Source organism: Elgaria multicarinata, chromosome 18 (genome assembly GCF_023053635.1).
Source record: "Elgaria multicarinata webbii isolate HBS135686 ecotype San Diego chromosome 18, rElgMul1.1.pri, whole genome shotgun sequence".
Lineage (NCBI taxonomy): Eukaryota > Metazoa > Chordata > Lepidosauria > Squamata > Anguidae > Elgaria > Elgaria multicarinata.
In genome coordinates, this window is record NC_086188.1 from 4,820,282 (window position 1) to 4,845,903 (window position 25,622).

General features: G+C 43.7%; 1 protein-coding gene across 1 annotated transcript in view; it reads left to right on the top strand.

Moving 5' to 3' along the window:
• The first annotated feature begins 1,907 nt into the window (after positions 1 to 1,907).
• DNAH10 (dynein axonemal heavy chain 10) overlaps positions 1,908 to 25,622 on the top strand; it is an 80,224-nt gene continuing 56,509 nt past the window's right edge. The window contains exons 1-23 of the mRNA XM_063144324.1: positions 1,908 to 2,121; positions 4,189 to 4,275; positions 4,465 to 4,610; positions 6,056 to 6,164; positions 6,825 to 6,940; positions 8,172 to 8,379; positions 8,847 to 9,004; positions 11,115 to 11,345; positions 11,820 to 12,010; positions 12,454 to 12,652; positions 13,861 to 14,055; positions 14,343 to 14,513; positions 15,217 to 15,393; positions 17,101 to 17,277; positions 17,469 to 17,638; positions 18,947 to 19,098; positions 19,835 to 19,999; positions 21,125 to 21,332; positions 21,430 to 21,586; positions 22,602 to 23,078; positions 24,111 to 24,269; positions 24,865 to 24,981; positions 25,070 to 25,172. Of these exons, the coding sequence (XP_063000394.1) occupies positions 1,908 to 2,121; positions 4,189 to 4,275; positions 4,465 to 4,610; positions 6,056 to 6,164; positions 6,825 to 6,940; positions 8,172 to 8,379; positions 8,847 to 9,004; positions 11,115 to 11,345; positions 11,820 to 12,010; positions 12,454 to 12,652; positions 13,861 to 14,055; positions 14,343 to 14,513; positions 15,217 to 15,393; positions 17,101 to 17,277; positions 17,469 to 17,638; positions 18,947 to 19,098; positions 19,835 to 19,999; positions 21,125 to 21,332; positions 21,430 to 21,586; positions 22,602 to 23,078; positions 24,111 to 24,269; positions 24,865 to 24,981; positions 25,070 to 25,172 (4,087 nt within the window). The remainder of the gene's footprint in view (positions 2,122 to 4,188; positions 4,276 to 4,464; positions 4,611 to 6,055; positions 6,165 to 6,824; positions 6,941 to 8,171; positions 8,380 to 8,846; positions 9,005 to 11,114; positions 11,346 to 11,819; positions 12,011 to 12,453; positions 12,653 to 13,860; positions 14,056 to 14,342; positions 14,514 to 15,216; positions 15,394 to 17,100; positions 17,278 to 17,468; positions 17,639 to 18,946; positions 19,099 to 19,834; positions 20,000 to 21,124; positions 21,333 to 21,429; positions 21,587 to 22,601; positions 23,079 to 24,110; positions 24,270 to 24,864; positions 24,982 to 25,069; positions 25,173 to 25,622) is intronic.

The window sequence follows — 25,622 nt, forward strand, 5'->3', positions numbered from 1 at the left end:
AAACATTTTGGGTTAGTCTCAAAGGGTGCAACATGGTCCAGAAGAGGCCAGGGCTGAGCCCCAAGTCCATTGCTAATGCCAGGATTTAATATGTAGGGAACACAAGTGCATCTAGCCATAGGGTGACCATATGAAAAGGAGGACAGGGCTCCTGTATCTTTAACAGTTGCATAGAAAAGGGAATTTCAGCAGGTGTCCTTTGTATAGATGGAGAACCTGGTGAAATTCCCTCTTCATCACAATAGTTAAAGCTGCAGGTGCCCTGCCTTTTAAATCTGGTCACTCTAGTATAGCTCCTGCAGCGTGATGAAGGAGTTTCACCAGGTTCACCATATAAACAAATGACACCTGCTGAAATTCCCTTTTCTATGCAACTGTTAAAAGATACAGGAGCCCTGTCCTTTTCATATGGTCACTCTAGCCTGCCTGATGAGATTCGTAAAATTAACACTCTATGTGATTTTAAGGCAGCTTTGAAGACTAGCCTTTTCCAGCAGGCCTACGCAGACAATGTAAAATCAAGAGTTTTTTAAGATGTGTTGATTCCTGTACTAATGTTGTTCCCCGCCTCGATCCAAAGGGAGAGGTGGGTACGAAATTATTATTACCCTATTTCTTAGATTCTAAGACACTTTCCCCCCCATATAAACATCTCTAAAAATGGGGTGCGTCTTAGAATCGCAGGTGTGTCTTAGGGTTTTTTTCCCTGATGGTACTGAAATTAGTGTGCGTGTTACAATCGATGGCGTCTTACAATCGAAGAAATACGGTATTATTATTATTATTATTATTAATTAGGATTCTTTTCTCCCACCCATGGGGTGATGTAAGGCAAAGGTAGGGTGACCATATGAAAAGGAGGACAGGGCTCCTGTATCTTTAAAGTTGCATAGAAAAGGGAATTTCAGCAAGCGTCCTTTGAATGCATGTAGCACCTGGTGAAATTTTGTCTTCATAACAGTTAAAGCTGCAGAAGTCCTGCCCTCTTGACCAGATACAAAAGAGAGGAGGGCACCTGCAGCTTTAACTGTTGCGATGAAGAGGGAATTTCACCAGTTGCTGTATGCATACAAAGGACACCTGCTGAAATTCCCTTTTCTATACAACTGTTAAAGATACAGGAGCCCTGTCCTCCTTTTCATAGGGTCACCCTAGCAAAGGCAGATGTTTTGATTCAAGAGGCAGCTGGACAACCATCTGTCAGGGATGCTTTAGGGTGGATTCCTGCATTGAGCAGGGGGTTGGACTCGATGGCCTTGTAGTAGGGTGACCCTATGAAAAGGAGGACAGGGCTCCTGTATCTTTAACAGTTGCATAGAAAAGGGAATTTCAGCAGGTGTCATTTGTATATATGGAGAACCTGCTGAAATTTCCTCTTCATCACAACAGTTAAAGCTGCAGGTGCCCTGCCCTCTTTTAAATCTGGCCACTCTAGTATAGCTCCTGCAGGTTTAACTGGTGATGAAGAGGAAATTTCACCAGGTTCTCTATACATATGAATGACACCTGCTGAAATTCCCTTTTCTCTGCAACTGTTAAAGATACAGAAGCCCTGTCCTCCTTTTCAAATGGTCACCCTGCCTTGTAGGCCCCTTCCAATTCTGCTATTCTATGATTTGAACTGCAGCTGGCTGGGGGATTATGGGAGTTGTAGTCCGACACATCTAGAGGGGCGCAGGCTGCGCTGGAACCGTCTCCCTCCCGCTCCCCGGGATATGCTGGGCGTTGTCGCCTCAACACATCTGGGTTCAGCGAAGCCGCTGGTGGCCGCCAGAGGCCGCGCGGCCATGTTTCCCGCCCGCGGCGTTGCCGTGGCGACGGCTGAGCGTCGGTTGGCCTAGGCCCGAGCCTCGCGCCTCGCCGCAGTTGGGAGAAGAGGCTGAGGGGGGCCCAGGCGGAGCCGCGCCATGGACGACGTGCGGGTGCAGTGGCTGGGCGTCCGGCTGCAGAGCTCGCTGGGCGTCAAGGACGAGTCGCCCTTCGAGGAGCTGCTCAACCGCAACGACGGCGAGGAGGCCGAGAACCTCCTGCGCTACCTCAACCTGAGCGCCGAGGAAGGGGAGCCCGCCGCCCTCTTCTTCCGCCAGGAGATGCGCCTGGATGAGGTCGACTTCGAAATCGGTGCGTGGCCTCCACGCATCCCTCCCCCGCCCCTGGTTGGGGCACGGAGGTGCCTCTGAGTGTGTGCAGAGTGCCTCCAAAGGTGGTTCTTTGCAATGATTGGGATAAGTGTCGTTCTCAAAGATGCTGTGTGGCAGTTGGCTAACAGTTTCTCCTTTATTTATTTATTTATTTATTACATTTCTATACCTCCCAATAGCCGGAGCTCTCTGGGCGGCTCACAAAAATTAAAAACATTCAAAATATAAAACAACAGTATAAAACCATAATATAAAATACAATATAAAAGCTCAACCAGATAAAAACAGCAGCAATGCAAAATTTACAAATTTAAAACACCAAGTTAAAATTTATTTATAGACTGTTAAAATACTGGGAGAATAAAAAGGTCTTCACCTGGCGTCTAAAAGCATATAATGTAGGTGCTTGCACAGATGCTGGATTATATATATTTTATTTATTTTTATTTATTTATTTATTACATTTCTATACCGCCCAATAGCCGGAGCTCTCTGGGCGGCTCACAAAAATTAAAAACATTCAAAGTATAAAACAATAGTATAAAACCATAGTACAAAATAAAATATAAAAGCTCAACCAGATAAAAAACAGCAGCAATGCAAAATTACAAATTTAAAATGCCAAGTTAAAATTTATTTATAGACTGTTAAAATACTGGGAGAATAAAAAGGTCTTCACCTGGCGTCTAAAAGCATATAATGTAGGTGCTTGCACAGATGCTGGATTATATATATATCATGGAAATAGAAGGATATTGCAGTACCCTGTTACAGTATACCTCTCCTCATATGTACTGTTGTTTTTAAATGGATACCGTTGTTTTTATACTGTTGTTTTTATGTTTTTGATGGTTTTAAATTTTGTATACTTTTTCAATGTTCACTGTTTTTGACTTTTGTAAACTTCCCAGAGAGGTTCGGCTATGGGGCGGTATATAAATGTAATAAATAAATAAATAAATAAAATAGTAGGGTGACCATATGAAAAGCAGGACAGGACTCCTGTATCTTTAACAGTTGTATTGAAAAGGCATTTTCTGCAGGTGTCATTTGTATATCTGGAGAACCTGGTGAAATTCCCTCTTCATCACAGCAGTTAAAGCTGCAGGTGCCTTGCCCTCTTTTAAATCTGGTTACTCTAGTATAGCTCCTGCACCTTTAACTGTTGTGATGAAGAGGGAATTTCACCAGGTTCTCCATATACTCAAATGACACCTGCTGAAATTCCCTTTTCTATGTAACTGTTAAAGATACAGGAGCCCTGTCCTCCTTTCCATAGGGTCACCCTACTTGAAGACACTGCCTTCACCTCTCACCCTATTCCTCTTGAGTCACCACAGCCTTGTGCCCGGTTTCTCCCCCTTCTTTCTTTTTAGATATTTTGCCTTGAATGATATGTGGAACGAGGATAAAATGCTTTTTGAGGAAAAATCTGTTTTCTATTTAAGATACATTATAGTCCAAAGGTTATTCATCATGAAATAAGGATTAGTTTTTAATTATGTAGCATGAGGCTGTATATTCATGCAATGTTTAAATTTTTGGTAAATGAATTCCATTCATCCATTCACCATGTCATGCTCTTCCAGAGGTTTCTGTAAGATTACTGGGCAATTTTTCTGTCTAGAAGATATTATATCACAGATGCTTGGTTTTACAGTTCTCAAAACGGTGAATTTGTGTCTGCAGAGATCACAGTCCCATTGTTCCTTTGCAAATCTATGTACACAGAGTCAACCCCTTACCTCTTAAGTGCTAAGTTTCAAAAATTCAATGAATAGAGTGCACTTATTTATTTATTTATTACATTTCTGTACTGCCCAATAGCCAGAGCTATGATTAGTCACATGATTAAATCGAGTCTTTCTGAGTAGTGATTTAAATCGTGATTTAAATCAGATTGATTTAAATCAAATCCACCCTGCTGCAGGGAGCTGCTTCTCTCGTAATGTGAGTGGAGAACTCGACTTGTGGAGCAGCTAACTGTGTGGATTTTATTGTAACAATCGTGTCAACTTTCCTCTCTCTCCATGTCGTTGCGAAACAGATGTCCCGTATGATGAAGTTGGTGATGATGAAGACAATCGTTTGGAGAAATTGGGAGGGGGCTCCTCAACCTCAGTTGAAGAAGGAAGTATGTATGGGAAAAAAGCCTAGCTAGCAAATAAGGCCTGCACCAAGGATTGGTATAGTTGGGCACCTGCCGAGGTTCAATTCAAGGTCAACTGGGGGGTAAAGCTGGATGGTTGCTTTTAGTGTAGGTTGCACACATTGCAAACCTGCTTGTCATTAGCTCTTTACGCTGGATATACCTTTTTTTTAGAGAAAGAGCGAAAAAGAAAAATCTCTCTTTCAGAAGTTGGAGAAAAGCCGGTGGCAGACCGTTCTTCTGCTGTCTCCGTTGGGGAAGGGATCGATGAGATAGAGCATGAGCTGGGCATGGGAGATACAAGAGTTCGGTTTTATAAAGTAAGTCCGTTTCTCTTCAATGCTCTTCTGGCTTTACGGCAGGCCAGAAATGGGCTGTATTTCTGTTGAAAAACTAAAGCAAACAGGCCCTGCTATTATATTAACAAGGCTCATGCAGATTTGAAGATAAAGAACGAAAAACAATATATTTCATCATTAACCCCATTAAAACACATTCATTTAATTTCTGTCTCCCGCTTGGACGTTTTGCAAACCTTTTGCTTTGTGAGTTTTTCTCAGCTTATACATGGGTGATACTGAGCCTGAATGATGCTTCTTTTTCCTTCCCCAACTCATCTTTTTATTTATTTATTTATTGCATTTCTATACCGCCCAATAGCTGAAGCTCTCTTAAATTAAGGTTTCTTTTTTATTTAACAAAATAGTTTGTCAGATTCTGTTTTCAGTGAAGGGGTACTTCTCTATGGTGCTCTGATAACTGTCATAGTCTGAATTCTGTACAAATGCACAGAGTTGTGAAATGCAACACTCTGGAAGTGGCTTTGCATATACTGTGTTCCAAACAGTGCCCTTGTGATTCTCCCCCTCCCCCAAACTTTATACACTTACCTACAACTCTGGTTCACACATAAAAATAACCCATGGGTTGTCGGGGATGCACATGAGAGAGAGTGCATTGCCTCTTGCCTGCTCACCACTTCTGCTTTGGGAAACAACCCAAGAATGCTCTCTTTCCAGGTTGTTAACTTGTGACACCAAAACCTGGTACTCTGGGTTGTTGAGGGTAAAAATCTGGGTTGTTTAAGCCTCAACAACCTAGAGTACTGGGTTTGGACTAAAACCCTAAGAACTGAGAGTTCCTGGGTTGTTTCCCAAAGCAGATACACAGTGGAAGTGGTGAGCGGGCAGGAGGCAACACACCCTCTTGCTCATGCATGGCCCCAACAACCCATGGGTTACACAACTCATGGGCCGTTGTTACATGGGAACCAGGTCCAAGTCTCAAACAACTCTCAAATGTTTAGCTAATGGAACACAAGTTCTAATTGACTGTGTGAGTGTTGAAGCACAGGGAATGTTCCTCACTCATCCTGCTCATGAGTCACTGCTATAGGGCAAGCCAGGAGGAATTACTCAAAAACGAAAGTACAAGGTAGATCTTGGGCATCCCACACTGTCATTGCACTTTGGGTCAGTTGGACGGGTAGCTCACGTTAGCCCCGCTTTGAGGTCCACCTGCAATCCAGAGGGAGAGGCGGGTAATAAATTTATTATTATTATTATTATTATTCAGACTGGCAAGGCACTGGAATGACCTAGCTTCAGGTGTATGCATGGGTCTTGCAATTATTGAAGGTTTACTGAATGATCCACTCCATGTGGATGCATGCTCTGTTGCATATAATCTGTTTGGAAAGACAGCTATGGACAACCATGCCCTCTGTTTCTTTCTAAGCTTGTCCATTTGTGCCTATTCATTTCAGAAAATAATCAAACAAGAGGTCTATAACCTGTATTATCACATGGCTTTGAATGACGTCCCGGAAGACTTTGTGGAAAGTGACTCCGTGTTTTTTCTCAGAGACACTGCAGGTATTTTACATTGATGGCTTATGATGCAATATTCTAGCTGAAAAGAAGTTTGGGCTAAAAGGGGACTTGGTTCTTTGAAGGCGGGCCCTCAGATAGCCACTGAGATCCTACCCTTTGGAATGGACTCCATTATTTTCAACTCGGGGAGCTTGAGTTTTCGATCAGTATCTCAAAAATCTTTCAGGGGAAAAAGAAAAAGGATCTGTCTTTGCATGAACATGGAGTGTCAAGAAGCTACAGTATATATTGCATGCACAATATGTTTTGCCCATCTTTCAGTCATATTTCATTTCTTAGTGCCTGCAGCCTTAGTTGACAAATAGATGAAACATAGAGAATGGCAGATAAAGAAACCCCCCAGAAAAAAGCACATGGAAACAGACACCTTGGTACAGGTGCGGGATTAAAGCTGCATGTAGAAATGTCAAAGATACTAGCTCAGCTTTCATCCTAATGTGCAGAGAACAAGAGAGAGAGAGCGCATTCAAACAAGCAGTTTGATCCCCAGAGAGCTTCGGCTATTGGGCGGTATAAAAATGTAATAAATAAATAAATAAATGTAGAGCATGAATTTCCTGAATATTGATGTAAGCTGTTGATCAGGAGCATCGAGTTAGAAGGCCTCCTTAAATGTAATTGTTACCTTCTTTTACTCCTTAGAGACCATTTTTGAACCTAACGACTTGATTGAAGCGAATGATGTCTTGCCAGACGTACTGGAGTACGGCATACTAAATGGTCATACCTTGGTGATGCTCAAGCAGTTATTTGCGCTGGTGAGAGGAGTTTGTTTGTTTTCAAATCACATCTCAAAACCTGCAAATTCAATTATACTGAGACCACAGACATTTTCCTGCAGAATTGAGTAATTCCTGCAGAAAATGCTTGTGATGGCAAAAAGCTAGGGAGGTATCATGAACAGATTCAAAAGAAGCAATAGCTGAAAAAACTCTCAACCGTTTTACACTTGGGCTCACATTAGTTAGGTGAGATGTGAGAGTTTTCAGGGAGAAATGGCGGAATTACTCCTGCAACATAAGGAGTAATGCATTCGGGTGCCAGAAGAACCGAGTTTAAAACTTCTGATAACACGAACTTCCCTATTTAGAGGTAATTCAAAAATTTTAGTAGCATATTAGTCAAGCAGTTATGGATGGGCTTGAGTGGGGATGACCCCCAAGGTCATTTAATTGTAATTAATTACAATTGAGTTTAGTTTAAAAGATCAGAGCTTACATGGCATTCAAAGTAAAAAGGTTCAATAAATGATGAGAAAAGCTTAAGAATATCAGTTTTCTACACTACCTGACTTAGGATATTTGACTAGTTGGGTTGTCACCATACTTAGTTGGTTCAACACATTCCTAAAAATTTCTAAAAGTCCAAAGGGCAAGAAGCAGGAAATCAAGGCGTGATACCCCCCTCCCAAACCCAGGCACTCTCCAAGAGTGTTCTCTTAGGCAAAGAAAAGCTCTCTTTGAACCCCCAAGCCCTGCTTTTTAATTGACAGCTCTCCTGAAGAATGGGGTGGAGGGAGAACAAGAAGAGACCATCAGGATTTGATCAACAGGCTGTACGTGTATCTTAAATAAGCCTTTATACACCCAAAAAATGCATCTTGGGCTGGTATGCTGTGCACACTCTCCTGGGAGAAAGCCCCATTGATCATAGTCAGGCTTACATCTCTATAAAAATATGTAGCATTGGACTGTGTATCCAGTCCCGTCTTTCTCCAAAGAAAATGGGCCCAGGAGGTGCTGCCCTGAAATACCCAACACTTGGGCCAGAAAGAGCAAAAGATAATTGTTACTTGCTAACACAACAACAGCTATAACTGGATCTAATGGTATCTAGAACTGTCAGATGTGTTTTCTTTCATTACTTGACTCTTTGCCTTTAACGGCTGCATGCGTCTGTAAAGCTGTTATAATGTTACAAGTGGATTCCAGCATTGTATTTGAAATGGAAGCAAAAAGGAAGTGGTAAAAACAAGCCCTGCCTTTTCAGGTCTTTCTGCCTGCAATGTGCCATAACCGATATGAGGCGGGTGAGTACCCAGAATCTGAAAAGGCAGAAGGTGAAGATCCACAATCTGTTGTGAAGTTGAAGAAGAAGTCAATAGTATTGGACAGCATTCAGATCCTAAGGAATGAGTTCTTAATGAATATGCAGAAATTCCTAAACCACATTCAGAGAACCATACAACAGATTGAAGGTAAACCTCAGACAGATGTCACATATGCCTCTTAAAGCACTTTTGGGGCTTTTGCCTGTGGTTAGGGTGCACATGTGAAAGAAAGGGACAAATGCAGATTTAAATGTGCTTGTATCAGGTTAATAAATTGATTGGTGGCCATGCAGGAAGGTGGGTTTACAATGCCATTTCAGTCTTCCTGCCTTGTTTGTGTCATCTATGAACAGCTGCATTCTATCTAGAGAGCACTGTTAATTCTCTCTTTCTTCTACAGAGTTGTCAACGTTTGAGAACGGCTGTTTAACAGTCTAATCTCTCCTCCCCGTACAGAAGTGTGGGCAAAACAACCTTTTCAGTTTCTCCAAAATTGATGTCCTTATTCATTTTCCTTTTTTTTTGCTCTGTAGAGAAATTTACAAGCCTGGGGAATATTTCTGTTAATTTCACCAGTAATGCGAATTGAAGCAAACAATATTTTCATTCAACAGGAGAAATTAAGTTAGAGCTGCCAACCATATGTTTGGACGGTGATGTGAACCACCTTGCCTGTGATCAAGACGTAGTTGAAACACTGGAAACACATGTACATAGTTGGATCATGTTAATATCTTCAGCAGATGAAGGGTTACTGAGAAAGGTCCCCCAGGTAATTCTGCTGGAGCAAGTATGTTTAACACTCCATCTTTACTAAATCTTACAGTGCTTTGTAATAATCTCTTTATGTACAAATGCAGAGATTGAACAGGCCTTACAAGAGCATAGAAGCAAGCACGCACACAGTAGTGTCTGTCTCAAAGCAATACCAACAACGTTAAAACCACAAACTGTCTGATTGCTAGAAACCTCTTAGCGACTCTGTGTCTCTTTGTCACCACTGCCAACACTCAGATCAAACTAAGTGTTTTCCCCCTCAGCCCACACTGCAAATTATATTGTATCTATCTCTTTTTATGAAACTTATTTCAGCACTCTAGATAGCTCCTTTAGATTCTGTCTGGTTCTGGCTGAAACCCAGTATGGATCCACAGCCCCACCAAAATCAGAGCCGCCAGCCTCCACTGGGTTCAAACAAATATCTGCTGTATGTCCCATAGAGCAGAGCACCCAAATTAGCCTGAATGAGAGCTATAACTCCTGGACTACCTTTTGGCAAGGTGGCACAACTTGCATCCCAGGGAAGGAGAATTCTCCTTTCAACTGTTTGGTACAATGATGTTAGGGGTTGCTCTAACCTGCCCAGCACACGTGCTTAGATCGGAAGTCGGTATTACAGCAGTCTTAGATCAAATACATTTTAGGCTATTCAATTATTGGTGTAAGTTAGTTTTGATGAACGAGGCCAGGCTGCCCAAGAAATGTCTTCTCGAGCAGATGGCTAAAACCTTGGAAACCTCCTGGCTGTATAAATTTATAAAGATGTTACCAAGCTATGGTTTCAGTCTGCTGGCAATCAGCACCTCCAATACTAATATAAGAAATGCTGTTAAACTTGGGATCTCAGATATTAGAAGTCAGAGTGATATAGCCGCAGTGGCAAATTCAAGGGCCATGAAATGGGTAGCAACATCTAAAGTCCATTTTAAAGAAGAAAAATACCTGTTCTTTGATATGAAACGGGTCCATCAAGGAGCCTTTACTCGGCTTCGTCTCGAGCTGATGGATACAACGATGCTACAGGGTAGATTTCTAGGCATCCCATCGAAAGACAGATTATGTATATGTGGCTAGCTCACTATTTACTTGAATGTTGTATGTGTTCAAAATGTAGAGAAATCTAAATATCTATGTTTTTAATACGCATGAGAAACTGGACAGTGAAGGATAAATTGTCCTTCCTCCTACGTGGTTCTAATTATTTTGTGACTCAGAGGGTTGCCCTTTTTGCTCTCAAAGCAGCCAGCATAAGGAAAAAAGAATTAGAAAAATGACTTAATAAGTAGATTTTATTAAATCTCGCAACACAAGGGGTTTTATTAACTGTTAGTCTTAAATAATATATCATATAGGAACTGTATATTGTTTTAAATTGTAAATTTTAATTAATGCCTGTATGTTTTTAACAATGACGTGATCTTTTGAAATGGTCGGAAGACTTATTCAATAAAGTTTTATTAATGTTTGGTACGAAGAGGAAAGCCAGTTCTGGCCTTGAGAGGAGCTTTGATCCCAGGCTTTTATTTTTTTATAACTAGGCTCTATTATTATTATTATTATTATTATTATTATTATCATCATCATCATCATCATCATCACACCGCCCCATAGCCGAAGCTCTCCGGGCGGTTTGCAAAGATTAAAACACGGAAACATTAAAAACAAATATGCAAAATTTAAAACCATAACAAGCAAAAACATTCATCCCAGAGAAGGAGATGAATAACACAATCATTTTTACAGATTCTTTGTCATGTCCCCTCGGAGTCATCTGTTTATCTAAGCTAAAAAGCCCCCAAACACGTTGGCCTTTCGTTGTAGATTTGGTGCTCTAAGCTTTTGATGGTTTCGGCTGCCCTTTTTCGTTCCTTTTTCCAGCACTTGTTATCCCCTTCGTTGTTGGGTTGGAGTGGCTGCATGTATTGTGTGGTTGTGTCATATGCACAAACTGGCTTCCTAGTTGTGTCCTGCCTGCCAGACCCAAGGATATTACAGCCGCTAGGTGCCTGGGGAGAAAACTGTCTGCTTTCTGAGCGGGGAATGTGAAATGTCTGTCATGGTTTCTAAGCCCCTGGTCTCGTTGTGCTTCCTCTTGCCCTCAGGGGAACGGCCCGCTGGCAGAGATTGACCTGTGGCGCGAAAGAAACGCTACTTTGAGTGCCCTCACTGAGCAGATCAAACTGCCCATAGTCAAGAAGGTCTTGCAAGTGCTCGACATTGCCAACACTGGCACAGTGGAAAGTTTGCAGACCGTCATCAACGAACTTTGCAAGCACCACGTGGAGGCAGTGGACAACGTGCGGTTCCTTTCCACTCTTGAGCGACACCTGAAGGTACGTTTTGCTCAGCAGGAGAACCACCAAAGTGTGTGCTTGTGGACGGGTGGCGGCGGGGGACTCCTAAAGAGAGAGAACACAGAGTCTCAGGGGCACCTTAAAGACTAACTAAGCTATTCCATTAGCCTTCATGGTTTCCATCAGATGATAAAGTGGCCTATCATCCATGAAAGCTAATGCCAGAATAAATTTGTTAGCTTTTAAGGTGCCACGAGACCCTTTGTTGTTTTTGCTGCAATAGAATAACACAGCTTGCCTCTGGAAATCTTTCCTAAACAGTATCCCTGATCACTTTGCATCTTGGAAATCTTCGTTATTTAACTCGGTAGCCGCTGTTCAAGCCAACCTTAGCTGTTTGGGGACCTTGAGTACCCCCCAACCCAACTTCCTTTCCTTTTTCTGGTGGCGAAAACAAGTGTCCTGCTTTCTTATGCTGACCTTTATTTACAATGCTTGCTGTCCCCGCCAAAGAATTTGACACATGGCACTGGCTTCAGTGTTGTCTTGGATACGATTCCTTCACTGATGAATGCCTTGAGAATGGTGTGGATTATTTCGCGGCATTACAACAAGGACGAGAGGATGATCCCCCTCATGGAACGGATCGCCTGGGAGATTTCAGCAAGGGTCTGCAAAGTCGTGGATCTACGGACTTTGTTCAAGTGAGTGGCATTTTCTTATTCAAACTTAGTTAGATATGTTAGCGGTATCCATCGTGGTCCCGGAACCCTGCATTGGGGACTGCGGTCATCCAGACCTGGTACAGATGTAAAATTGACTTTCTGCAAATCAGGAGTTAACCTCAGGAATATGTGTTTTCTCCTCTTTCCCTCTCAGGTGTAAATTCTCCCCTCCTTCCATTATCTGCCTTAACCATGGTTACATCTGCACTGATGGTGTTTATGTTTGGAGCATAACATATTTTTCTTTTCTGTCCCTTTCCAAAGACTGGGCTTTCTAAATATGTGCAATTCCCCTGGTGAAACACATCTGGTCCAAAGCGCATGGCAGTCTTTTGAACGTTCGATATAGCTGTTTTCTCCTCTCCTTTTTTCTTCTTCCATTTCGGCTAAGTTTATCTCTGCACTGTCTTGCGGACTCTCAGGGAAGACAGGCAGCTCGCAAAAATCAAGATGACAGAAGCCAAACGCACACTCGAAGTTTGGAAGGAGTCTTATTTTGATATCCGTGCCAAAATCGAAGCTTCGGGAAGAGACGCGCGATGGGAATTTGACAGGAAACGCTTGTTTGAAAAAACAGATTATATGGCTTTAATCTGCCAGGACCTCTATAATGTGCTGCAGGTAACAGCATGCATGGATTGTTGAAGAGTAGGATTTGTACTTGCATATTTTGTTGAGCCTTTGATTCAGGGACCCAAACCCTGAAACTCATTGCCGAGGGCAGCTGGCCTGGCCTCTATCTGTTCTCCTTCCACCGGTAGGCAAAGACATTTTTATTCAAGCAGATCTTTGCCCTATAAACTAGTCTGTTGCTGAAGGCATTTTGAATTGGTCAGGTGCTGTTTATTTCTTGTGGCGTTGTGCTTTTAATTTATTTGTTTTTATGTTACGTCTTAATTAAGGTTTTGTTTTAGCAGAAAGGAGGAAAATAACTAAATATCTCCATGTAGCCACTTTTTGTTTGGAGTTTATCTTTGCTGCTCTTAGTTTGGTAGGCCCATGGGGGCAGGGTGGGGGGGACCCTCCTGTTCACACTGCTGAATAAAGTGGCGATTCAGAAAGGGCTAAAAAGAAGAAAAACAGCACACCCAGACTTAATATTCCTCTATCATGGGAATGAGTCATCCCACCTGCTTTGAGAAGGCAGAGCTTCCAGAGGCTTTGGAACCTCCATTGGGAGGGAGGGAGGCACCTTCTCAATGTTTTGGCCGGCCTCCACTGAGGAGCAGAGCTGGCCCTGTGCTCTTAGAACAGGGTGAGCAACTTGCCCCTCTCCGGCTGTTTTGGCCTACAACTCCCTCACCAGTGGCTATGCTGGCAAGGGCTAATGGAAGTTTTAGGCCAAGTTGCCCACCTCTATCTTAGAAGCACAGGCGTTACCTTTCCCCTTCCTAACTAGGTGGGGAAGGCCGTTTCGACAGTTGCTTCAGGTGTCATCCTTGACAACAGTCTCCTTGGGTTTCTTGCCTGCCTCCTCAAACTGCTCTGGGTTTCCTTCTTTCCTTTCTGGAATTTGGATGGCTAAAAGGGGGTTGGATAAATTCCTGGAGGAAAAGGCTATCAATGGCTACTAGTCCTGATGACTATGTGCTTCCTCCAGGATCAGAGGCATTAAGCCCGTGTGCACCAGTTGCTGGGGAACATGGGTGGGAGGGTGCTGTTGCACCATGTCCTGCTTCATTGGTCCCTGGTCGACAGCTGTTCGGCCACTGTGTGAACAGAATCCTGGACTAGATGGACTCTCGGTCTGATCCAGCATGGCTTTTCTTATGTTCTTATGAATAAAGAACAAATGAGTATCCACTAAAACTAGCATCTACCCACAACAGGTTATGGAGGAGTTTAACAACATCTTTGGTCCTGAACTGAAAGCTGTCACTGGGGATCCAAAGCGAATCGATGAAGTCTTGCGAAGAGTTGATGGCCTTGTCAGCCCTATGGAGGTTCTGATTTTTGAGCCTTTCAACATCAGATGTTCAACCCAGTGGAAGATGGTTATGGAAGAATTTAAGGTGGAGGTTTTGGTAAGCAGTGGAGGCTTTGATTTGTTTCTCTCTAGCTTTTCACTCATCTCTCTTCCCGATAGAGCCACTGAAGTTTAAGAACCTCACCTACAACCCCCATTCGTCCCCATGTAAAGCCACTTGTGGGAAGGCAGCTTGCATTTGCAATGACATTGTGGAGGCCTGAACAGTGATGTTATTGTCTTACGATCCCCCTCCCATGCTTGTTATCCATGAAAGAGATGGTCCTTGATAGCATCCCTATGTGTGTGTGTTTTTAATTTTAACTCGCCTTACTTGATTTTTAGGATATTGAAAAAGAAGCAAAGAGCTTCATTGATGAGTCCTTTAAGACTCTTCGCTCCGCAGAAGCTGCATTTGACATGCTCTTAAAATTCAAGCACATTCGTTCTCGAGAGGCCATCAACAAGCAGATGATGATGAAGTTCAATGACATTCTGGCACAGTATTGCAAAGAGGTAGGGAGAAGCCGTAGCTCCGTGGTAGAGCACCTCCTTTGCAAGCAGTTGGCTCGAAGTTTTGATAGCCTGGCCTCTCCTGGCAGGGCTAGAATAGAATCCTGCCTGAAACCTCGGAGAGCCGCTGCTGCCAGTCAGTGTCGACAATACTGGCTTAGATGGACCAAAGGTCTGACTTAATATAAAGCAGCATCCTATATTTCTATGTTCCTTGGTGCTCTTCCTCTCCAGGGATATCTCCTTCAATCTCCTGGTGTCCTTTGTGAACTCGTACACTAGCACCCCACCTCAGGGTTTTCCCCTGGAGCTCCAGCGACTGGCAATCCCTTTCTTTATTCATCATCCTAATTTACTTATTGAGGCTGTATCAGTCAGCTGTGCTGCTAAGGGCTTACCTTCGTGGTGACGCTGGCCTTGCAGCCACAATTAACAAATGGAAGTAACTTTCCCGTAGTGCTGTCCTCACAAGGATTTGCCTTTTAAAGGACTTTTGAAAACACACACACACACACACACACACACACACATTAAACAGATTTGTAATATTCCGAGATGTGAGCCTTCTCCCTCAGGTCCTGGAACCTACCAACCTGGAGCCTGGCTCTTATTGAGATCTGGCACATACCTTGTTGATAATAGAGAAGCAAAGTAATAAAGCTAGTAAGATCACATGGATGTTTTGTTTTTGTTTTTTTACTCACAGCTTGACATAGTTAATAACATCTTTGTCAGTAATCTCGTCAACCCACCTTTGTGCAAGAATCACCCTCCAGTGGCAGGATCAATTTATTGGGCACGGTCCCTTTTCTACCGTATCAAGCACACCATTGTTCGATTTCAAGAAGTAGAGGAGCTGCTGGCTAGTGAGCGTGGAAAAGAGGTAAGGGTGGAGTGTTTCCTTAGTAAATCATAAGTACATATCAGTAAATTATTAGCACTTCAGTGCACCAGAAGTGGACCAGGGACATTGTTTTGGGATGAGCAGTTGCTGAATATCTTTACCACTTTTGCTTTAAAATTTTCTCTGTAAGCTGCCCTGACAGTCCCTTTGGGCCAAAGAGCAGAGTAGTATATGCATTTTACAGTGAAATCCTATGCTGTGATACTCAAATCCCCTTTGAGTTCAGTAAGATTTACTCTCACTGTGAGAGATTTGCTCTATAGGGCTGCAGCCTTAAATAAGAAAACAGTTCTTCTAAATGTTGGCAGGGACGCGATACGGTGGGGTCTTCCACACATATGTGGTGGGACTGTAAAAAGGTCTCTGATTTTTGGGACCAAGTCTTTTTGGAAATTTCAAAAATAAAGGGAACAACTGTAATTAAATCTCCGGAACTGGCACTTTTAAACTTATTTCACGGACAGCATAAAGACCTATTACATAAGAAATTGGTGGGATACCTCCTAATAGCAGCGCGAGTGCTTATAGCCAGATATTTATTTATTTATTTATTACATTTTTATACCGCCCAATAGCTGAAGCTCTCTGGGCGGTTCACAAAAATTAAAACCATCATAAAACAACCAACAGGTTAAAAGCACAAATACAAAATACAGTATGAAAAGCACAACCAGGATAAAAACCACGCAGCAAAATATAAGATTAAAATACAGAGTTAAAACAGTAAAATTTAAATTTAAGTTAAAATTAAGTGTTAAAATACTGAGAGAATAAAAAGGTCTTCAGCTGGCGACGAAAGGAGTACAGTGTAGGCACCAGGCGGACCTCTCTGGGGAGCTCATTCCACAACCGGGGTGCCACAGCAGAGAAAGCCCTCCTCCTAGTAGCCACCTGCCTCACTTCCTTTGGCAGGGGCTCACGGAGAAGGGCCCCTGTAGATGATCTTAAGGTCCAGGCAGGGACATACGGGAGGAGGCGTTCCTTCAAATAACCTGGCCCCAAACCATTTAGGGCTTTAAATATCAATACCAGCACTTTGAATTGGGCCCGGACCTGGACTGGCAGCCAATGAAGTTGTAAAAGGACTGGTGTGATGTGATCTCACATAATGTGATATTGGAAGGATCTACAAGGAATCTCAATAACTAAATGGTATAATAAGATATGGGAAATAGCACTAATAGAAAAATCGACTCAGAAGTTATGTATAGCAAAAGGACCAAAAAAAATCAGATACGTTCGCCACTGAGTGGGGGACCTTTATTACATATATGAATAAAGCTAGTAACACACATCCAGTCCTAAAAATGTTTAGGAATATTTGGTCTACATAAAACATAATCATTCCTTTTAATGTAATGTCTATGTTTACATCTGTATTTGTAATATACCTCAGAGTCTTTTACTTTAACTTATAAATGACCATGTTCTATACTAAATCTCCATATGTTGTCTGAATCATAGTGGAATACTGTTTTCTTTTTTCCTTTCCCCGTTTTTCGTCTTTATTTTTTCTGTTTCCCCCCCCTCTTTTTGTTTCTCGTGTTGTTGTTTTGTTGATTATTATCATTGTATCTCTTGTATATTTTCAATAAAAATAAAACATAAAAAAGAGAGGAAAAAAGAAAAGAAAAAAAGCAATTGAAAGTAAGACCAAGTACTTTAGTTTGGACTGGTGTGTTTCAGGTGAGACAACGATACCTTGAAGTGGCAAAGAGGATGAAAGAATATGAAGATACAAAATACGACCAGTGGAGAGACAATGTAGAAGATAAGCTCCCCATCTTATTAAAAAAAACCCTCCTTGCTAAAGTTCATCCTTCTGGGGCTATTATTCAGGCTAACCCAGAAACCCGGGAGCAGGTGATTATTAAGATTTTTCTTTTTTTTAAAGAAGTAGCCTTTTGTTTCTGCTTGGGACGATACAGACAATGCGGAATAGTTTTTAAGTTCCACAAATTTCCGTATTATTTTACAGCAACACTTCTTTCCCCCCTTTCCTCTCTGTTTTGACATGCTCTCCTTCTTGTGGCCATTGATCTCCTGGGATGCAGACCCCACGTTCCGAAGACATGGACACTGGAGAGAAAATGACCCGTTTCACGGTCAACTTTTCTCCCAAGCTTCGAGAGATCATCAACGAAACGAAGTACATGGAACACCTGGGGTTTCCTGTGCCCGAATTAGCAAGGAACGTGGCACTACAGGAGGACAAATTGCTCAGGTAAGGATCTCAGGTACACCTGCTCTTGTCTGAACGGATGGCAAATGGGAAGCTGTTGGCTCTCCATCAATGCAGGAGTACATCCTGGCACAGGCACTCCTCTCACTTGCCCTGATATGCTTGTGAAAATTATATGATTTTGTCTTTTCCAATCAGATGGGAGGCGTCTCAGTTCTAGTCCCACCTGGTTTGATCTGACAGGGCTTGAGAGGAGTGATCCTCCATCTTTTTTTTCCCAGCTTCCAACCTCCCCTGTTCAAGGTCTGGTTGGCTAGGAAAAGCAGGGGTTTGCCTCTTTGGGGCTTCCAATTGTCCTGAGCCCCCAATCACCTCTTTAGCACTCTGCAAAGGGATAATAATGGCTGCTCCCAACTGTCATCTCAGTGGAATGTGGACAAGTAGTGGGCACAGTGGCTTCTCAGTGAGAGCCACTGAGAAGATGGAAAAGGCAAGATCGATTCTTATACACGATTTCATGATTTTTGGAGGTATATACGTTTTGTGGACAAGTTGGGTTTTTCAAGATTCCTTTTTCTTGGCTACGTTAATCCCAGAACTGGGCAGGCGGGATGGGTGGGGGAGACTCTTCAACCATTGGAAGGGACAACGCCTTCTAATTCGGTTGTCCTTGCCTACCCGAGGAAGGGACGAGAGACACTTGGACCAGAGCACACGCCACCCACTGGTGAGGAGAGCCTCCACAGTAAGGCCATTGTGTTGCCATGCAGCATTGGGGCACTGTTGTGAAGGGAATGGGCAGGTGAGGAACCTCCGCTTGTTCCTTTGCATGCTGTTCTGGGAATGTGCTGGTTTAGGCAAGCTGTGAGTCTGCAGAGTGATGAACTCCCGCCTTGAGGAAACGGAGTCAAGCAGCTCCTATCACGTTTCTAGGGAGCCAAGGCTGAGTTAGGCTGTGCAGGACCTGGGACAGCTCCCACTGCAAACACCCAAGGAAGAGACTGTTTTGAGACTGGGCTTCAGTAGTGTGCCAGTGTTTGGGGGAAAGGTGGTGAGGCCATGAGAAGGTTTCCTCTGAGGTTTCTGGGAATCCCCAGAGGGCTGAATTGGGAATCCCAGAGAGCCAGCTTGGGACCCTGGGCCTGAGTTTTTCCAACCCTGACTTAGGGGCGTGTCAATTCCATGTTGGTTTGGCTAGGCAGATAGAAAGCTTTCTCTAGGATCCAAATGGATATGAAATTGGGATTCCCCTGACCACTCAGAAGTGACATTGACAAGGATCTCAAGATAGGGGTGATGTCTCTACGAAGCAGTTCTCAGTGGTTTCCTTGTGCCTCTCTCACTCTTTAGATATACTGATAACATTAAACAGATGCTGGATCGTTATCACAAATTAGTGGGAACACTGAATGAGGCAGAGATCCAGCTCCTAGATGAACATATTCAAGAACTGTGGCGGGTTTTCAGATCTGGTTACAAGAGGCTCAACTGGAACTCCTTAGGTAATGCAGCTTACATTATAAAGCATCTTTAAGGTAATAATTTTCAGGTTTCCTTGTACTAATCTGTGTACTTCATGTACATATGCTATTCCTCCAGAAGAAGCTCACTCAAAGCCAATGGAGATTTTCCTCTAGTGGTGTTTGGGTTTTACCTGGGATAGAAAATAATTGAAGCAATGATTCACAGACCAAGTCACAAGTCTTTAAGATCAGCTTCTGGGGCACTGTTTGGGATGCTCCTGCCCTTGTGCAGAGGCCAGAGACAAGGTCTTTTCTGTGGTGGCCCACCCTTTGTGCAACATCCTCCAAAGAAATATTGATACGGCACCAGCTTTGCTATCTAAAAGACCCACCTTCCCCAACGTGGTACCTTCTGTATGTTTTAGACTTCAACTCCTATCAGCCCCAGCGAGCATGGCCGATAGTCAGGAATGCTGGGAGCTGTCTTTCAAAACATCTGGAGGGCATCACATTGGGGAAGGCTGTTTTAGACAATGTCTTGCAGTGGGTTTTATTCAGCCCAGAGTGTTTTTACTGCCCCTGCTGATGTTAGTTCTCACTGGATTGCTACCATTGTTATCAGTTATGGGGTTTTTTTAATGTCCTGAGCTGCCTTGAGACCTTGCTAGTGGAAAGGTGGGGAAGGAGATGTTTAATGTGTCTGTATGGTGGGGGATAGCTGGCCGGCGGGGGAGTTAAAGGCAAAATAGTCACCTAGACTCCCTTTGTTTCAAAGGTATTGCTGACTACATTGTGCGGTGCACCCAAGCCATTGGGAAATTTGAATCGCTTGTTCATCAGATTCAGAAGAATGCCGAAGACATGTCCAATAAGCTTTTATTAATAGAATCGACCAATCTGTTCAAAAGCCCAACTTCCAAAAGTGAAGATTATCTTCCCGGTATGTCTGTCCATTTTTGCTGGTTTCCAGGTCCTATAAAAAAGCCATTACTGTGGCGCAAAAGGGTTAGGTACAGCTGCTTTTGAGGATTAAGAAGAAGAGCCCTGCTGGATCAGACCAAAGGCCTTTCTAGCCAAGCATCCTGTTCACACGATGACCAATTAGTTGCCCATGGAAGCCCATATGCAGGACATGAACACAATTACACCCTGCCATTTGTGTTCCTCAGCAGCAGGAGGCATACTGCTTGAAATACCGCAGGTAATACATTGCCATTTACAAGCCATATCCTCCATAGATCAGTCTTTTCCCCTGTGCGGTCAATCTCCATTAGGTAAGAGTGTCTAATTAAGCCATTGTTCACATGAGCATAAGCAAATAGCATTAATTGCTTCTCTAGGGGTTTGTTCAGGAAGCTGCATCGTACTTCTGTTTTGCTTGGTTTTAAGAAAAGGCATATATAAAACAGGAACCCACACTAAATGTATCCCTGTGCTCCTGTTTAGCGCTGACGGCCTTGTAAGTAAGCCTGCAAAAGTTGCTATGTTTCATGGGCCAGGACTGAGACACCTTGGAGACTGAGGTCTCTGATGACAGGAGCTCCAGGGAAGTGGCAAAATTGGTCCTCAGTCGTTCTGAACTGGTGCCCTCTGCTTCGGATCCCACATCCTGTTCATGGGACACCTGGGAGATGTTACTGCCTTCTGGTTCTGATGAGCGGGCCTTGGACTCTTCCAGGGAGCAGGGAGACCCCTGAGGAACATCCCTCAATCTTCTTCTTACTCCAACCCTCACTCTCCCCCCAGCCAGAAGAAGTCAGTTACTACAGAACAAGCCACTGGCCCTTAAATAACAGATACAGCACTTGAGAGGGGGGCATGTTGTTTGCTCAGTTAGATCAATGTTCTTTTCACCCAAGGACGAGATCCAAAACAGCCCTTAAGCACGACTCCACCATTCCAACGACAATAGGTTGTGTGAACAGGCCTGGCATGTTAACTGGGTTTGAAGCTTTTAACTTGTATGGATTCACGTAACTGCTTTTTTGCAAGCGAATCCCAGTGACTTACTTTGTGCGGTTGTTCGTGACTAACATGGTCTTCATTTTGTTACCCACCTGAATAGGAGTGAAAGAATACTTTGAGTATATTAAGCATGAAAGATCCAGGGATGTTGAACACATGGTTCGCAAGTACGTCTCCATCGGCCCGCTGCTCACAAAAATGGAGGGGCTTGTGATGAACACCAACACCGGCAGGGCTGCAAGGCTGTTTCATTATTATGCCTTTTGGGAAAAGAAAGTTTATCAGAGTTTGACCAACCTGGTCCTGAAGTAAGTCTGCTTGAGTGCACTTTTCTTTTTCTTCTGCCAGGTTTGGTTGCTCTCAGGGGGCAAATCTGTGGTGTGTGTTTTTCTTTTCCCCTTGCAGAAATTTGCAGAATTTCAACGCAGCAGTGATGGGGAATAATCCAGTGTTTCAAGCTGAAACCATTTTATCTGCTCCTGAAATCATCCTCCAACCAAATACTGCTGAAATTGAGAAAATGTGTGTGCATTGCATTCGAGATTGTGTGGAGATTACCAAGGTGAGAATTCTGTGTTGGGTGAGTGTCTGTTGCTTTATATAAAGATAAGGAGGAGGAGGAGGATGCTTACAGTGATTTAGGATTATTACAAAAGATAAAACTGAAGATGGGCCCACCCACACTCTTGCAGTCTAAATAAATATACATGCCTCAAGCAGGTACATTTCATCAAGATACAGATTTTCAGATCAGAAGAAGTCATTGAGATGACATAGAACGAAGTATTCTTTTTCTTGTGTGCTGCGTTTTATGAAGGCTTGGCCCTAAAAAGTGGCATCTAAATGCTTCCAATAAACAAATAACTAAATAAATAACATGCTTGCTTTTTTGCCGCACATCTAATGGTATATATACTCAGCTTCCTAGTAAAAAATATAATAATAAAAGCATTCAACAAATGAATGGTCCATTGTTCAAATCAGTGCTTCCAAACGGTGTGTTAAGACTGGCTCTGTTGTTAAAGGCAAGCCGTTGAGCTTCATTGGACCAGGACATCCTGAAGGAGTTGCTGGAAATGGAGTCAGGAGGAACAGCATTAGGGGCTATTAAGGAGGCAGAGAGAGCAGAGAGCAAACAGCAGTGGGGTTGGAAGGAGGAGAAATTGCAAGGAGCGCCCCAGATGCCTTTGCAGGATACGTGATAAGAGGAGGAAAAAGGAGCATGATAGAGCAAGAGGAAGGAAGAATGATTAGTTTAATAGGCAGTGGGTGCAGCAAGGGAATGGAAGAGGTTTGGGCCCCAGCAGCAAAAGACAACAGAAATTCAGGTGTCTCTGTGCAGAGGAAGAACCGAACGGGGTGTATTGAGAGAGCAGCAGGGAAGTTCAAGAAAGGTAGACAAGACCAAGAGGAGTTCTGGGAACCTGGCAAAGGACTTCTCTTCTTCCTCCTGTATGGTATTGCCGATGCAGCTGTGACTACTCTCAATGCCAGCCCTTCTCTCGTTTGCCAGGCCGAGTGCTGCAAAGCCCCAGACCCAATCAGACCCGTCCACCCTCCTTCTGTCTCCAATGTAGTTGTTTGTTCGCTGGATGCACGGCACCTGCATCGACTGCCCGCCGCAGCAAACCGGCGACGACGAGCCCGTCATCTTCAGCTTTTACAGCGATATCTCCCAGAACCCTTTAATCATCGAACAGGCCATCCTCGTTACCCAGAACATGCACAAGCTCCTGGGCAACCTGTCAAAGTACTTGAACCGGTGGAAAAGGTACCGGCCGCTGTGGAAGCTGGACAAGGCCATAGTGATGGAGAAGTTTGCGGCCAAAAAGCCAGCCTGCGTGGTCTTTGATGAGAAGCTGCAGTTCTACGTGAAGGTAGCCCAAGAAGTGATTCAGCAGCCCATGATCAAAGACGAGCAGTGCATCCGCCTCCTGCTCGGGCCTCTGGCTTACACCGTGCAGGAAAATGCCAAAGGCTGGGTGAATTCCCTTGGGAAGCTGCTCAATGAATCGGCCAAGGAGGAGCTTTACAGTCTCCAAGAAAACATTGAGGTAGGCAGAGCTCTTTTCCGTTGGCAATGACCTGTCTATAAAACACACTCATCAGTTCTACAGCCCAGTTAAAATCTACCTAATGGGATGTCCTGATATCATGCTGGTGTCAGTTGGTTGACGTGACCCTGATTGAAGCTGGCTTAATTTCTTAACCAAGGTGGTGGATAAATTTTATTTATTGATTTAGAGTATTTTTATCCTGCACCTCGGCCAAAAAGGCTCCCGGAGCGGCTTACAATTGATCAGTAAAGAAGACAGTCCCTGCCCGCAGCTTACATTCTAAAAAAGACATGACATGCAAGGAAAAGGGGATGGGGAGGGAAGGAAGGAAAGGAAAGGAACCTCTCGTGCAAGCACTGAGTCATTACTGACTCTTGGAGGGACACGTTTTCTTGGCAGGCCTTATAGCGGGGTGGTTTGCCGTTGCCTTCCCCGGCCGTTATTACCTTTCCCCCAGCTAGCTGGGTACTAATTTTACCGACCTCGGGAGGATGGAAGGCTGAGTCGACCCGAGCCAGCTGCCTGAAACCAGCTTCCGCTGGGATCGAACTCAGGCCATGGGGAGAGTTTCAGCTGCAGAAACTGCTGCTTTACCACTCTGCGCCACATGAGGCTTGGGGAGGGAAGAGGGAGAAAATAAAAAGAAATTAAGGAGACTGTTCAGGCTGGTGGGAAGGCCCTGCTCCCCCCTCTCATCTCCCAATGGAGGAGCAGACCAACAGCTCCTTCTTCCCCACAGGGTGAAGATGACAGTTACCCCTGTGGCGGTGGGTGGGGTCCAACTGAAGCAGGCTATGATGGTCTCTGCCTGCTCCCGTCTCCCTCGCTGCTTCTTCCCCACAGCCCCTCACCCCCCCCCCCATTCTATACCAAACAAACCCATATTTTGCAATCAGAAGGCAATTTATTTGTATGTTTTTCCATAACGTCCTAAGGTACTGAGGATCTATTATTGTATTTATCACAAATGAACGCTTCACTAAAAATTCTTCGTGATTTTTTTTTTTTTAAATGAATTGTACTTTCCAGAGATTATCACATAACCTCAAGACGACTCCCAGTACCTTGGAAGATCTCAAATTTGTCCTGGGCACAATTGCTGAGATTAAAGATATGTCTTTAGAAGTGGAACTCCAGTACTTGGATATTCAGGAGAGATACCGCACTCTTGCAATGTATGACTTCCCAGTAAGTGAAATTTCATTGGACGTGTTCAAATGTGGTGCGGCAATATTTGTGTTAAGTGCTGCAGATCCTCAAGGGGTATTTGCTCTTCACTTCCTTATTGTAGTGGACTAATGCTTTAGTGCTGTTTGAAAGGAAGCCACAGGACTAATGAGCTGCACTAGGGATTAAGGGACTTGACTGAGGACTTGTCAGAGGACCAGCTCTGGGTCAAACTTATTCTTTCTTTATTTACAGTATTTTAAACCCACTCTTCAGTGCAGGGGGAGGGCTCTGAGGTAGCCAGCAGGGTCAAAGGACATAGAATGAAGTGACAAAATGCAGGATGTTGGCATGGTTGATTCTTTAATAACAACATTGAGTGGCCTTTGAAAAGTTGGAGGGAGAACCACGAGAAGGCAGGTTGTGATTGGCCAATCCTGTAGAAGACTGGGTGTGGAAAGTTTTGGAGAATAATAAGAGGGCCCAAGGAAGCCAGCCAACTCCTTGTGAGTGACTCCCCAGGGGCAGTGCTGGACTGCACATTGGCAGACTCAGGCTTACGTTTCAGAGCCTTTGACACATTTTCTTATGCAGTGTCAACGTTGCTCTCCTTTAGACGACAGAAGAAGAACGGGATCTGGTGGATAAGATAAAGCTAATGTGGGATACACTCTTTTCTGATGCATCAGGAGTTGATCACAGCCTTTCAAGTATCAAAAAGACATTTACTGAGGTACTGATGTTGCATTTAACTTATGCGGCAGAAAAATGCGTTTAAAAGAGGAAAAGACTGTCTTAATTTTGGTCATATTTACCTCTAGATCACAAGGGAGCAGATTGGAAATTACAGTAAGGAAATTGATGATTTTTACCAAAGATTTATTAATGGAGGGCCAGGTTCTGTCGGCGAGAATCTTGATCGAGGTAAGGAAGTGCGCGCCTGGTATTCATATTAGCAAACAGTTTGGAGGAACAATGGCTAACATTGCAGTGGCTAGAAGCCCACGGCCCATTAAACCCTCCTACGAGAATACAAGCACCATTTGCATAAAGTCTTTAAAGTCTGATGATACTCCATATTGTGAACCACCTTTTTGTCTCCCATTGCTGTCCATTATCCTACAAAACCTTTTGTGGGTTGCTTTTCAAGGAGGAAGTAAGTAGCTGAAGAAGTTGCTGTAGCCATAGGCTGTGGAAGTAGTTATGAGAGCAAACTGCAGTGTGATATCACCAGAATAGTAACTGGCAGGTTTTGCTTCTTGGGCAGATTCTGACTTTATTGCCCCAGTGATTGGCCCCAGTGATTCCGTGTCCTCCTTTTAACCCTGAGAAGGGCAACCAGAATGATCAGGGGTCTGGAAACAAAGCCCTATG